This window comes from Zalophus californianus, chromosome 6 (assembly GCF_009762305.2).
Source record: "Zalophus californianus isolate mZalCal1 chromosome 6, mZalCal1.pri.v2, whole genome shotgun sequence".
NCBI lineage: Eukaryota > Metazoa > Chordata > Mammalia > Carnivora > Otariidae > Zalophus > Zalophus californianus.
The window spans coordinates 128,241,469-128,256,985 of record NC_045600.1 but is presented as its reverse complement, the minus strand read 5'-3'; the positions used below and the strand labels follow the sequence as shown (position 1 = coordinate 128,256,985).

The window sequence follows — 15,517 nt, the reverse complement described above, 5'->3', positions numbered from 1 at the left end:
GCCTAGCTGGTATTCTTGCTGCATATTTTTCTCGTTTAGTACTCTGAAGATATCATGCCAGGCCTTTCTGGCCTGCCAGGTCTCTGTGGATAGGTCTGTTGCCAATCGAATGTTTCTACCATTGTAGGTTACATATCTCTTCTCCCAAGCTGCTTTCAGGATTTTCTCTTTGTCTCTGAGATTCGTAAGTTTTATTATTAGATGTCGGGGTGTTGACTTATTTTATTGATTTTGAGAGGGGTTCTCTGTGCCTCCTGGATTTTGATGCCTGTTTCCTTCCCCAAATTAGGGAAGTTCTCTGCTCTAATTTGCTCCAGTATACCTTCTGCCCCTCTCTTTCTTCTTCTGGGATCCCAATTATTCTAATGTTGTTTCGTCTAATGGTATCATTTATCTCTCGAATTCTGCCCACGTGATCCAGTAGTTGTTTATCTCTTTTTCTCAGCTTCTTTATTTTCCATCATTTGGTCTTCTGTATCACTAACTCTTTCTTCTGCCTCATTTATCCTAGCAGTTAGCGCCCCCATTTTTTATTGCACCTCATTAATAGCCTTTTTGATTTCAGCTTGATTAGATTTTAGTTCTTTTATTTCTCCAGAAAGGGTTTCTCTCATAACTTCCATGCTTTTTTCAAGTCCAGCTAGTATCTTTAAAATCTTCACTGTGACTTCTAGTTCCAACATCTTACTAATGTCTGTATTGATTAGGTCCCTGGTAGTCGGTACTGCCTCTTGTTCTTTTTGTTGAGGTGATTTTTTCTGTCTTTTCATTTTGTCCAGAGGAGAATAGGTGAATGAGAGAACAAAATGCTAACAGGGTAACAATGTCCCCAGAAGATATACACTAAACAAATCAGAAAAGACCTGAAACCAGGGGAAAAGAAAGAGAAAGAAAGAAGAATAAAAAAAGGAAAGAAAGATAAAAACAAAACAGAATTGATCAAGTATGATTGGCTGGTGCATAGATCAGTGCCACACACTAGATTTGGGGCATATTTTGGTCTGTTAGAAGAAAGTGCCTCCCAAAGTTTTAAAGAAAGAAAAACTTATATTTGTACAAAAATAAGGGTTAATACGATGAAGGGATGGAACATGACTGTAAAGATGAAAATTATAAAAGATTTTATAAAAGGAATTGATAAGTTGGTTGAAAAAAGAAAGAAGAGGATTAAAAAAAAGAAAAGGAGAGAATGTGATCAGGCACTAGACTAGAACAAAGCCGTACACTAGAGTTTTAGGGTATATTTTGATCTGTTAGAAGAAACTTGTATCCCAAAATTTTAAAGAGAGAACAACTTATATATACCAAAAATATGGGTAACTACTATGAAGGCATAGAACATGACTCTAAAAGTGAAAAAGAAAGATTTTTTTAAAAGGATTGATAAGATGTTGGTTGAAAAGGGGAAAAAGAAAAAAAGTTAAAAAAATTAACTTTGAAAGACTAAAGAATCATGGGTCAAAAGCCATGAATTCTCTGTGCAGTATTCCCCTAGTCCTGGAGTTCTGCCGTTCTCATTGATCTGTAAACTTGGTCTTGGCTGGCTATTCTTGCTGATCTGTGGGAGAGGCCTGTTGCTGTGGTTCCCAGATGTGTTTGCCGGAGGCAGAATTGCCCCGCCCTTACCTCTCTGGGCTAAGTAGTCCGCTTGGGTTTGCTCTCGGGAGCTTTTGTTCCTTGCAAGCTTTCCGTACAGCTTTGGAGGACAAGAGTGAAAATGGCGGCCTCCCAGTCTCCGCCCCGGAGGAGCCGAGAACTCGGGGCACCGCTCCTCAGTGCGCCCCCAGAGAAAAGCAGTCAGTCACTCCCGTCTCCCTGGTCTCTGGCCACACTCCATGCTCACCCGCCTGTGACTGAGCATTTTTATCTCTGGCACCCAACCCCGTGTGGAGTCTTCAAACCCAGCAGATCCCTCCAGTGCGCTCCTGTGCCACTCCTCCCCGGGGAGGAAGGAGAGTTTCCCCAGATCTGCCGCTTGTTGGGTCCCTGCTGGAAGAGTAGTAGCCCGACTGCGCTGCTGATCACGGTTTATGGCAACCCTGAGCTGAGACTGTGCTCCTCGGCTCTTCGTCTGCCGCTGGCTTCCTCGCTCCGATACCTGGGAGCTCTGCCTCACTCGGGCACCCCCGGTGTTTCTGTGACCCCGAGGGTTCTGAGACCACACTGTCCCAGTGAGGGTTCCACCCCCCGCTTAGCCACTGGAGCGATGTCCCTCAGCCGAGCAGACTTCTTAAAGTTCCGATTTTGTGCTCCGCTGCTCTATCACGTGCGAGGAGTGGCCGAGGGAGGCTCCTTCCCCCGCCCTCTCTCCTCCCAAATATCCCCTTCGATTCACTTCTCTACACGTCCTGCCTTCCGGAAGGCGGTTGCTTTTCTGTTCAGGGTTGTTGCTGTTCTTTTCTTCCATCTCCTGTTGAGTTCGTAGGTGTTCAGAATGGTTTGATCCCTATCCAGCTGAATTCCTGAGACCAGACGAAATCCAGGTCTTCTACTCCTCCGCCATCTTGCTCCTCCCCACTTCAACCTGTATATCAGTTTTGCAACTAAGCCACCTCAGACTTTTGAAGAAGGGGTCCAAAACCCAAGTCAGACTTTCATCGTAAGAAAGCAGTCTTCATGGGAAGATAAAATGACCTTCACAAGCTTCATGTGGATAGTGACCCATGTCTATTTCATCAGTGAACATCAGAACCTAGTAGGAGCTCTCAGTAAGTTTTGTTGGAAAAAAGGAAGGCAAAAATTCAGTCATTTGTACAATTAAAACACACAGTAAGAAAGGATGATGAAAACCAAGAGCCAAGACTTTTGAAGATACACTTTCCTGACTTCACAGTGCACCGAGAATCAAGTTCATCAAAAACACTTAGGTGTGAAGATTTACAAAAGAATTACATTATCCCTCTTGGTAAGCTGAGGCTACTCGGTTGCCCAATATCTAGTTTCTGTGAGTTAAGGGCCCCCTAAAACTGTTGGTTTTGCTCCGGGTTGAGGGCAGAAGTATCACTGCCATTTGCTAGGATCTTTGCAATCAAACCTAGGAGTAATATAGAATTGGATAACGCCTTAAAATTCAAAGAAGCCATAGCTTGAACACCACACACTTCTTACTGAGGAAGATAGGAATAAGATTATGGAGGATCTGGAGAAGGAGCCTGAAGGCAATGCCTACAACTACCTGCAAAAGAAATGTGTGGTTTTCCCAAGGTTGAAATGGTTCCTGATCACAAGCCTCTCTGCATTCTCCCTTCCATTTGTTGACTGATTAATGCAGTCTGTTGAACCAGCTGAAGTAGAACAGTGTAGTGAAAAGGGCACTAAACTGGACATCAGAAGGTCTGTGTGATGTGGTAGGGATGAAGGGATAGTACTTGGGTCTCTCCTAGGCTTCATATTCTCCTCTGTAAAGGTAGGAGGTGAACTAGGTTACAAAGATACCATTTAATTTTTTTTTTCATCAGCTATCTTAATATACTTTTTTGTACACATAAAATCTCAGGATCCTGTTGTGCCTCAAAAGTTTTGACTCAGTGGACAAATTTTCGGAAAAATACAATTTAATAAAATGGAATCATGAAACTATAGAGAATAGTCTTATGTCAAGTCTACCACAGAGAACTCCAAATCCAGATGGCTTCATAAGCAAGAACTAATAGATTTTTAAGGAAGAAATAATGCCAATATTTCTAAACTCTTTCAGAGAATAGAAAAAGAAGGAACACTCTTTTCTACCATTATATGAGGTAGCCTAACCTTGATAGCAAAACCAGCAAGGAGAGTTCTAAGAAGGATCAGAAGTCAGCCTCACTGAACATAAATGCAAAACTCCTAAACAAAATACTAGTTCACTTCTTTGAGTTCACATCTTTTTTAGTGGAGACACTTATTTTCACTTTGATCCATTTTCTGTACTGCTTGGGCACGCATATAGATTCTGTCAGCCTCCCTTTGGGAGTGGCCCTTGAGACTAAATTGGCCAATGGAATTTGAGTAGAAGTGACACATGCTGCTTCCAGACCTGATCTGTGAAATACTTCCCACATGATCCTCGTACTCTCTCTTCCCTGTTTGCTAGCCAGGTACAGAGAATCCAGATGGGAACTCTTGAGGTCTTGTGTGTGGAAGCACAAGATAAGTTAATCTGGGCTCTGAATAATCTCATGCAAGTCTCTCTGAGATAACAAACATCCTCATGTGGCTTTGTAGGAGTAAGAAACTTCATTGGGTTAAACCCCTGCAATTTTTGTTTGTTAAAGCATCTCATGTTATTTATGCTAACTAATACAGAAATTAAATTCAGCAGTATATAAAAGGGACAGTACATCATGACTAAGTTGGATTGCTCTCAGGAATGCAGGGTTGATTTAACAGAATTATCCCATCGTGGAATGGAACGCCTAATATTTATACATCTGTGCTACAAAAAAATAATCTTTATAGAGGCAATTGCCAGTCAAAATCCCAAGGATTTTTTTGTCTTTTTTAAGAATTCAACAACTGATTCTGAATAAAAGGAAATTGAGGGGGAAAAGAAGACACCCTGAAGAGTAATAGTGTGAGAGGGTTTGCTTTACAATATATTGCAACTAATTTTAAAGCTGTAGTAATGAAGATACTATGACAATGGCACAAATACCAATTGCCAAACATAGCAGTGGAGTAATAGCTCAGAAACAGAACCATGTGCATAAATGGGAAGAAGAGACTCTTTAATTGTCCTGGGACAATTGGATATATAAGAAAACCATTAAGGGAACCTACCTCATATATTGCATAAAATCTATCTCCAGGAAGATTATAGACTTAAATGCAAAAGGCAAAATTGAAAGCTTTTTAGATGATATAGGAGACTATCTTCATGATTTTGAGGTAGGGAAGGATTTCTTAAAGAAGACATAAAAACTATAAAGGAAAAAAATGGTAAATTTGACTTTGTTAAAATTAAGAACCTGTTTTTATGAAGGCAAGTGTTCTTTTTTTAAAGCCACAGAATGAAAAAATATTTTTATAATGCATAAAATTAACAAAGGACTTATGTTGATTTCAAATTTAAAAAATGACAATAAAGCAATAAGAAAGTTGAACAAGTCAATAGAAAACTTGGACAGGCACTTAGAAGAAAATTCAGACAGACAGTAGGTATGAAATGTGCTTCATTTCCTTAATCAGAGGAATGCAAATCAACTCCTCATTGCAGGTAGAAATGTACTTCAGTGCAATTATAGTTGACCCTTGAACAACTCCACAGTTGGGAAAACAGCACCCTGTGCAGTTGAAAATCCATGTTTGACTTTTGACTCCCTCGAAACTTAGCTGCTGACCAGAAGCTTTACCAATAATATAAACAACACACATTTTATATGTTATATGTATTATATACTGTATCCTGACATTAAAGTCAACTGAAGAAGAGAAAATGTTATTAAGAAAATCATAAGGAAGAAAAAATACATTTATAGTATAATACTATATTTATTGAAAAAAAATCTGGGTAGGTCTGCACAGTTTAAACCTGTGTTGTTCAAAGGTCAACTGTACTTTAAAAAAAATGGTTTGACATTATCTCATATAAGACAGATAAGATCCACATATTTTTTGAACTTAGCAATTCTGTTCCCAAAAATATACCTTAGAGAAGCATGTGCAGATACGGAGTAGTCTATGTCTGCAAAAATGTGGATAGCACCATTTTCATTTTAATAATGGCCAAAAAATTGAAGCAATGTCTATCTGCAGTACAATAAATAAAGTTTTTTCCCCTATACAATGTAGTACAATATTAAGTGAAAATGAACAAATGAACTGTATGCAACCCTAAGGATGAATCTTATATAATGTATAAAAGAGATAAGACAAAATAACACATTGTGTATATTCCATTCACATAATATTTAAAAGTAAACCAAATAATATATTTAGAGATATGTATATATGTATTAAACCTATAAAGAAAATCCAGAAAGTTTTGTCATCACAGAGGTAGGATAGTATTTCCTGGAGAGGGGAGAAGAGAGAGTTGTGTGATTGAGGGAGATCTATAGGTTCTGGTTCTAGTCTGTTTTGATTTGGTTAGAATTACTAGTATTCATTTCATAATTGTTGAGTTTAATAAATTTTGACGCCCTTTTCTCTGAATTTTTCAGTTTAAAAAAATTAAGTGTTTTTATGCATTTTCAAAGTGTCTAGGAAGAATACGAAGTATCTTTCAAAATTAGCAATGATTATTAAAAATGAGGAAAAGGAGAACTTTCCTTATATAAAAAAATTCTATTTAGTTTAAGTTCCTTGGAACTTAAAACATGTTATTCCTTTATTTTACAAGTAGTCCTGTCTTGTGCTAGATCTGATTATCCATTCATGCAGTATTTATGGAGCATTTACTGCTCATTGCTTGACAGAAATGAGATTTAAGGTGGGTGATGATATTATAGATTGATTAATTAGCTTCTTGTGCATTTAAAAAAACATGCATATATACCTTTTGAGTACTTTTAATTCCATAGTTTTGCTTCTAAGTATTGTGATTCTATTTGTTTGGAATGGAATTTGACAGTTATAAGATTGAGCATACATTAAAGAACATTTCAGTTCTTCGTAGGCAGTAAAAACACAATCTTGTCAGGTGTGGACAGTATAGACTTCTGAGTTTAAAACTTTGTAGCATATCTCAAAATTCCAGAAAATGCCACCCCCTGGGATTTTTATCAGTTCTTATTTCAGACTTTGTGTAGTTTAAATATTTAAACGTATTTACAGTGAAAAATATGAATACTAGATTTCTTTATTAAAAAACAAGGTTATGGTAACATATGTGTGATTATATATATATGTATTTGTTTATATATATTTGTATATATGTGTGTATATATAATTTCCATGGAGAATAAGCATATCTAAAAGTTTAAATACATTATTTTTTGCTGATAAGAGCATGTAAGCTAAACTATTTAAAATTGGCCACCTTTAGGCTGGGTAATGGACATTGGGGAGGGTATGTGCTATGGTGAGTGCTATGAATTGTGTAAGACTGATGAATCACAGACCTGTACCCCTGAAACAAATAATACATTATATGGTAATTAAAATACATATTAAAAAAATAAAATTGGCCACCTTTAATTCACAATCCATTTTGAAATATGTTTGCTTTTTAAGTTTATTGTATAAAAGACTTGGATATTCTTAGGGAAAAAAGACTAAAACCTCTATTTTATACCGTAGATTAAAGTATGCAGAAAGTACCTGACCGAATTGGCCCCAAATATAAAAAGAAGAGCCATTAAAATCATAATACAGTTTAACTTTATTGTGAGAAGTAGAAATGTTTCTTTTTTAAGGGTGCTTAGGTGACCCTCCAAAAATAAAATTTCTGTCTTTTATAGAAATGCACTGATGAGAATTGTGGCTGCATTCATTTTAGGATTTCATTTAACTAATCTTTGAAGTTGGAATCATTAAACGTGTTTGGGACACTGGTACAAAAGAACATAGAACAGGCTGTATCAAGTTAGCTTAAATTAATAACTTAATTATTTAAGAAAAGCAACTTCAATCAACTTACATGATACATACCCCTGAAACTGAAAGTGTTTTGGCACAATTGAATTTTCCCCTTAAGTTTGCCATAATGTCACTGAAAACTGTCAATTGCATGTACAAGAGTAAAGTACTTTTGAAGTACCGTTTACTTCAGAATGGAACATTATAATCATGGGTAATAGCCATAGACTGTGCACCGTGCTAGTACCCTTAATGAATGCACTTAAAAGCAGATTCCTCAAAATGGTAGCCTTTCAGATTGTGTTTTCTTCATTGAGCAAGTGTTTTTATTGTGGGTAACTTGAAGCATGTGAAAAAAACTGAAGCTAGCCTGTTTCTTATATGCCTCACCTAGCCTTGTTAATAGATTACAGCATTCCATTTGTTAGTACCTGTGACACAGGAGAAACTTTTACTATTAAGCTATGTGGTAATGATAAAGATGACAGAAAAAGTCTTTTTATGGTAGTTGGTCCTCACAACAACTCTTCGTGTTCTGGTGATAAGACACAAGTTGGATATCCAGTAGAGGTACATGAGCCTTTTATCTCCAGAGCTGATAGAGCCTCTTAAATTCCCTCACAATGACAGGAACCCCATCTGAAGTGAAGGCTTGCAGAGCTGGAGATACCAGAGCACTATTCTTCCTCATGAGTACAAGTAGGGTTAACCCTATTGTTGTAGAATAAAAATTTTGTGTAATTACTTAAAAAGGCCATATTCTTTTTCTTCAGTAATTTAAAAGGACTTCAAAGAGGCACATACTTGGTGGTTGCTGTTAGTGAAGAGCACAACTGTGAATTTCCTAGTCTTAAGATACATGAATATGATGGGAAAATATCTAGAGACTTCAGGCTAGAATAAGTCAAGTTCATGATGAAATCTTTGTGTAGGCACGTAACTATATTTGTTTTGTTTCTAGGGCTGTTTAGGTTATAAGAGTTCATTGTGTTCCAATATTCTGAGTGTTAACATCTTCATTGCTGATAGCAACTTTCAGAGCTTTGGCAAGCAGAACTTGCTACTGTGAACGGGGGAGAATACATGTCTCCATCCCTTAGTTCTAAATAACAGGACCTTTTATGGCTAAGTACACATAAAAGTTCATGGGATTAGTTAGATCCATAGAACGTAGGGCCATGGGGCCAATGTTGGGGAGGTACATGTAGTGTTTGCTCTATGCTTATGTTTAGTGATTGTGCTATGGTGGAGGTTTCAGGTATTGTATGTGGGATCCTAGTGTGTGCTAAGTAATTTGAGAAGTTAACATATCTGCACTTAGGATTTCTTAAGATTCTGTAAGCACGAAAAAATCAAATTGACTAAAGTGATTTTAAAATAATTTGACTTCAGAGAAACTAAAAAAATTCTCAAATCTTAACCTATTGTGTGTTTATATTCTTTCAAGGAATAAAAGGTATAAAATAAGCATTCATAATTATTGTAAATCATATTTTAAAGGATACCAGGATTATTATCAATTACTTAAAAGTATATCTTAAATCTAATTTAAATAACCATTTATTAACAAACTTACGTAATACTAATCTATTGATCAAACTTTGTTTCCCAATTAAACTTTGTCAGTTTACTGGGAAGATTTTAACTTCCTAGAACTTCTCAGTGGTTGGCTGGAAAATCAACAAGTCTCAAAGCTATTTAAACTGTTGAACTCTATAATTCTACTTTACAAAAAGACTCATCAGGGTTTTTAAAAATGTAGACATTCTGGAAATAATATTCCACAGAATTGTCAAGCCCCTGGTTTTAAAGTTACTCTTTTAAATATTGGACAAGTCATTTCATGGTGATTTTAATGAAAAAATTAAAAATCAGAAAGCCAACTGTTCATTATATTTTTACCTCAAAGTAAGAAGAAAAAAAAGGTGAAGAGACGGTCTAGGAGATACTTTGATGACACTCAAGAAAGTTTTCCAGAAAGTCAGTTCAGTGGATTAGATCAACCCATGAAGGAGCTCTATAGAAAGAGCTAGCAAAGGGGGAAAAGATACATGCTGAATACCATTTTATTACAAATTTTAAGAATAAAAATAAGTAGAAGGAAAAATTTCATTAGTTTTTTTTTTTTGGTTTTATAGAACTTCAGAATAATTTGTTGCAATCTTATAATACATGTTCAGTGTCACTAATAAAGTCACTAATAATATGTATATTCTACATAGGAAAGAGTCATTACTGTCCTATGGAAATAAGTATTTGAGTTTTTATGCTTCAGAGTTATGTAGGAAAATGATAGTTTTTAAGAACAAATTAGGAATGCAGTTATTGAGATACGATGCTCATTCTTTCTGGTGGCTAGGATAAACTCAGGCAGAAAGCAGTTTCAGTAGATGAAGTTGCTGAAATGTTCATTTTGTAAATGTACTATGATAGCTTCTCAAAGCCTCATTTTGATACATTTCTATGTCAGTTCGCACACTCATTGGCCCTATCAGATATGTTGATCGGGATGTTATCAGATTCAGGTTGTAACTGTCAGAGCCGTGAGTAATTTAGTATTCTCTAGGAAGTTTGGGAAGAAAGAATCCAAACAAGTAAACATTCCTTTTTTTCTTAATGTACAATGGGAGCATTAATTTTGCTTATATCTAAGGTTTACCTCATTTGGAAGATTAGAGTACATTTGTGATCATTTAAAACCATTTCAGTGGCTCTTGTAATAATTCATTCAGTCTGTGCTCTCTTAAGAAATTTTACAAAAAAACTCATGGCAAGTTAGTATCATTTGTGTGTGAATTTTCCAATTGTATTTCAGACTTTAAGAAAGAAAGGCCTTAATGGTTGTGAGAGCCCTGATGCTGACGATTACTTTGAGCACAGTCCACTCTCGGAGGACAGATTCAGCAAACTAAATGAAGATAGTGATTTTATTTTCAAACGAGGCCCTGTAAGTACTTTTACTTTACCTCTACTTTTTATTTGTTGATCCTTTTTGTTAACTTCATTATATAGGCTCTGAACAAGAAGGAACACAGAGGGTGCGACAGCCCAGACCCTGATACTTCCTATGTGCTAACTCCACATACAGAAGAAAAATATAAAAAAATTAATGAGGAATTTGATAATATGATGCGGAATCATAAAATCGCAGTGAGTACTAAAGTATGGTTTGTGCTTTTATCTTGTGCATGAAGAGATTGGCTACACTTCTTGTTTATTTTCACAGTGGGTGATGATACCAATAAGTAGAAGGGGAAAAAATTTCATTAGTTTTTTTGTTGTTGTTGTTGTTTTATAGAACTTCAAAATAAATTTGTTGCAGTCTTATAATAATACATGTTCAGTGTCTTTAACGTGGAAGTGAAGAGAAAACATCCTAATCTAAGATCTCCTGTACCTTTGGATAGGGCGCATAAACCCCTCCTGAATTCTAATTTTTTCATCTGTAAAGTGAATGAGTTGGCTTACATAATTTTTAAGGTCCCTTCTAGCTCTAAATTTCCATGATTGTAAATATATAGGGTGCATATAAGATTTCCCTTTCCCTCTCATGACTTTTAAAAAATTTACATGTACGTAAACAGATCGTGAGACTATAAAATATAAAATGGTTAGATTTATTAGAAAATTTGGTATTTCAGAATTATTTTTAATTATTTTGTATAGTTGCTGTAATAGTAGTAGCTTACTCTTTGTTCTTTGTAAATGTCCCAAAACTATTTGGCAAAATACCTCCAAACTCCTTTTCTTTTCTTTTACTATAGGTATTGAGGAAGAGAGCCTTGGCTTGATACTAATTTAAGGACGCAGTGTTCTTAAACTGGTTGTAAAACAAATAGTTGGTTTAAAATTTTCTTATGCTCATACATCTAACCGTCATGAAAACCAGTACTTTTTTGAGTTCATGCTTCTTTGATAGTTCTTCAAAGAGTTCTCACGGGAAGCTCATTGGCAAGAGCTGCTTAAAACAGCTATTCTGGATCTGATTTTCTAATGGCTGTATCTGTATTGTAGGCTTCATGGAACAAATTGGTTCCACTGCTGATATTTATCTCATTGTCGGAGTTAATTCTCTTAAAAACTATGCCTTGAAGTATGCTTCATGGATTATCTCTCCAAAGGAGTACTTTACTATAAGAAGCTCATGAAAAATATAGATTTAAGGAAGTATTTCTGTGCTAATACCTTTATAATTCTTTAAAAAACACAATAGCAAACAAAATAAAATCCCTTCTGACCTCACATGGATGTTGGTGACTTTGTAGTAAATGTTAAGCTGCAAAATATTGTGTAAATAAAATTGCTTTACCTTTGAAAAAAATTTTATCATATATCCATTGTTTTATATCAGCTAATGAATAATTTTCTTTCTGAAATAAACTATTGAATAGAGTACATAAACTATATTCTTCCAACTTTGAATTAGCAGTGTTACTGCTCTTTGCAATCACTGTTTTAAAATATGGGGAGAGGAAAGCTTTTTTCTTTCTCTATAATGGAGCTGTTATAAAGAGAACTGTTATTTTCATGGTTAATTAAATATATGTGGTCTATGGAGGAAATACAAGAAGAAATAGCAAATATTATTTTAAGGGGGTATAGAATATTTAGGAGGGAAGTAAGATAGCATTTATAATTGTAATTTAATCTTCATACAATTTAAAAATAGGTTGTCAGTGGTTAATTTTATTGTTTAGATGGTTTCTTTGCATTGTGTTGTGTATATATGACTTGATTTTTTTTTTTTTAAGTTTTGTCCATTAAGAATGTCAGTCAATTAAATCAAACTAGGGCTTACTTATATTGTCCCACATTTGGTGTATTATATTTATAATATGTGTACATATTTTTCCCCTTTTGTTATATTTGTAATCTCTCAATAGAAATGTAATGTTACTAAACTGGTTTGGATTATTAAGAGTGCTAATTTTATGCTTACTTGGTAACAATGGTATATTTTGTAATGTCTAAATCTGACAACACTAATAATCAGGTTCTGACATCTAATTTTCATCTCCAAGAATATTTGAAATATATATATATATTTATACATTATAGTAGTATATATGTATTCATATATAAAAATGGAAATTGAAAAGGTTATGTCAACATAATCATGTTCAAATATAATTGTAAAGAAAGCAACTTAAATCTGCCAATTGATTTAGTAAGAAACTATCCCCATCCTCTACTTTTAATAACTGGAGTTACCTTATCAAATTAAAGTTCATAAGTTATTACATTTAATATAGATGAAAATGAAACTAACAGTTTTCTCTCTCTTGTTCTTTATTTACAGCCTGGTTTGCCACCTCAAAACTTCTCAATGTCTGTCACAGTTCCTGTGACCAGCCCTAATGCTTTGTCCTACAGTAACCCAGGGAGTTCACTTGTGTCCCCATCTTTGGCTGCCAGCTCGACATTAGCAGATTCAAGCATGCTGTCTCCGCCTCAAGCCACATTACACAGAAATGTATCCCCTGGAGTCCCTCAGAGACCACCAAGTACTGGCAGTGCAGGTACGTAGTGGCCTCTCTTCTGGTTCTTTAAGGAAAAGAATTGTTAACATAAGCAGTTTCTTATTTTGCTACCCTTTAATGTTCTGTCTTTGATGAGCAAGAGTCACTGCTACATAATTGGCTCCATTTTAAAGAATATTTTTGAGGATTTACTGTGGCGTTCTAATATCCTCTCGGGCACAGTGGAATGATATACAGAATCTGCTGTCTATAACTTTCCTTATCATGGGAGAGCCATACTTTGATAGGCAGAAAATTTAATTAGAATATCATGAGCAAAGATTTAAAAGTTCGAGTGTGAGTTACTCATGTCAGAAATACAGAGAATAGATGTACCTGATTTAAAAGTTCGAGTATGAGTTACTCATGTCAGAAATACAGAGAATAGATGTACCTGCTTGGAGTTAGAGTTCATGAATTCAGAAATGTGCAGTGCATTTACGGCTTTACTCTTTGTAATGCAGTGTCTCCTCTCCTTTAAGTCCTAGATTTAATAGTACTCCATTAGCACTGTCCCCATTCTTATTAATATGTACTATTTGATATTGATACAGAAAGGCATTTGCATCCAGAGCTTGATAGGTGAGCTTTTATATACACATTTAACTACATCATATTACACAGTAATGCCAAATTCAGTCTAGGCTAGTTTTTATTTTTGTTTTTTAGGAAAGGAGTGCAGGTTACTTCATTCAGATAAGGAGAACCAATTCATGTTCATTTTTTGCCCTCTCTTTTCTCTCTCTCAAATTTTTAGGTGGGATGTTGAGCACTTCAGACCTCACAGTGCCAAATGGAGCCGGGAGCAGCCCTGTGGGTGCGTGAATTACTCCTGTTTTACTTCGTAGGCATCTATACTATCAGATAAAAGGAATATTGTCCCTCAAATAAGGCCTTTTACCAAATGAAGAGAAAAAAATGGGTATATGACCAGAGTAGACATGTCCCCTTGTAGTCTTAATTTTCTTCTGAGGGGTACTTTTACTAGTACTTAACATTTTTTAATAACAGCCCTGCTCTGTTCTTTATGCCTTGGCCTTGAGTGCCTCCTTTATAGCAGATATTGTTCTTTGCTAAAGATGAAATTGCCTTCATACAGTTTTTACATCAAGTCAGTTTCTTAAGGGGAAGCTTTCTGTATCATCTATTCTCACCAAAGTTAGATTGTTAGCAGACTGATACATCTTATAATAGTATGAAATGTTTTTAGAGAGGTTGCAATACAAAGAAATGGTGGGCCTACTTCTAGAGCTACAAAGATTTTGTTGAGAAGTTTGTCTTCAAAGGATCTGTTTTGGTGGCCACATGTAAAACATTCCCATTTTGTCACAGTTATAGCCAAATTGGTTTTGTTTTTGTTTTGTTTTTTACTTTGGGGTCCTTTCCAAAGATGACTAGCAAGTTTAAACACATGTTGTAAATATGTCTGCCCAACCTTGAAGTGCTGGCAAAGATACATTATGAACTGAACATTACAAAAATATGGCATGTATGTCAAAGAGTTATAAGAATAACTGTATTCCTTTGGATTATCATCACATTAAGTGGTCTTGGTCTCTTAATCTGTGGTAAATACAGTTGTCATCATTGTATCTGAAAACAAGGGCAGGAATTTCCTCCCTGATTTTAGATATTGTGTGTTCCTGGAGACTTTGGAACACAGATCACTTCTAGGAAAAATTCACAATTGCATGTATTCAGCCCATTCATTCTATAAAAATGTGAGGAGCTTCTGCCTCAAGAAAATTGTAAAGATGATTGAATAACTTAATTTAAGATGATGAGAAAGAAACAGATATTGCTGAGACAAGTTTTAAAATATAGTGACCTAAAGTAGGATAAATGCCTAATTATGTCTGCCACGTATTAATTGCTCTTTGAATGGAATTAATTTTATGAGATCCATTGTAGGATCCTTTTTAACATAATTAATTGTGGAAAATTCGTAACTGTCTTAACAGTTATACAGTAGGCTGCTATACTTGTATGTGTATTTCCAAATATTTATAGTTTATTTCAACTCCATTTTAGTTATCTGCATGCCCATATACATACTCTTTTTGTGTTAAATTTTCCCATATGTTTTTACTCCCCCAGTACTGTCCATCTTACTTGGCCTTCTGCTTCCTAGCCTAGTTAAGACTAGAAGCAAAAATTTCTATTTCATTTTATGTTAATTGTAACTAACTCTTGGTTTGTTTCCAAAATTAGTTTTATTTCATGGAGTTTAACTCTTTGAAGATTTCTAATGTGTTTTCCCCTTGCCTTTACTTTTTTTCCTCCTTCTGGCATGTCGTGAACATGGTTCTTCCTCCTGTCAAACAAGTGTTTCAATTCTCATTTTTTTTTCTTGTACTTTCCATACCTTACTGTTTTTTTCTTATCTGCCATGCAATTGTAAATCTAGACTTTGTCTCTGCTGCTTGGTTTTTCTGTGTTCCCTTTGGTAATTTGAAACTCAGACTTTGTCATCATTCTAATTTGACCTTCTGCATATAACC

The 15,517-nt window shown here is 35.3% G+C and overlaps 1 protein-coding gene across 9 annotated transcripts in view; it reads left to right on the top strand.

Annotated features, from left to right (window-relative positions):
• MEF2A (myocyte enhancer factor 2A) overlaps positions 1 to 15,517 on the top strand; it is a 172,383-nt gene that overhangs the window by 124,793 nt on the left and 32,073 nt on the right. For 5 of the 9 annotated variants that reach the window (XM_027569123.2, XM_027569121.2, XM_027569119.2 and 2 more), the window contains 3 exons: positions 10,510 to 10,647; positions 12,797 to 13,016; positions 13,774 to 13,833. In XM_027569123.2, the coding sequence (XP_027424924.1) occupies positions 10,510 to 10,647; positions 12,797 to 13,016; positions 13,774 to 13,833 (418 nt within the window). Of the gene's footprint in view, positions 1 to 10,312; positions 10,445 to 10,509; positions 10,648 to 12,796; positions 13,017 to 13,773; positions 13,834 to 15,517 lie in introns of all 9 variants that reach the window. The other 4 variants (XM_027569124.2, XM_027569122.2, XM_027569120.2 and 1 more) reach the window with 1 other exon arrangement.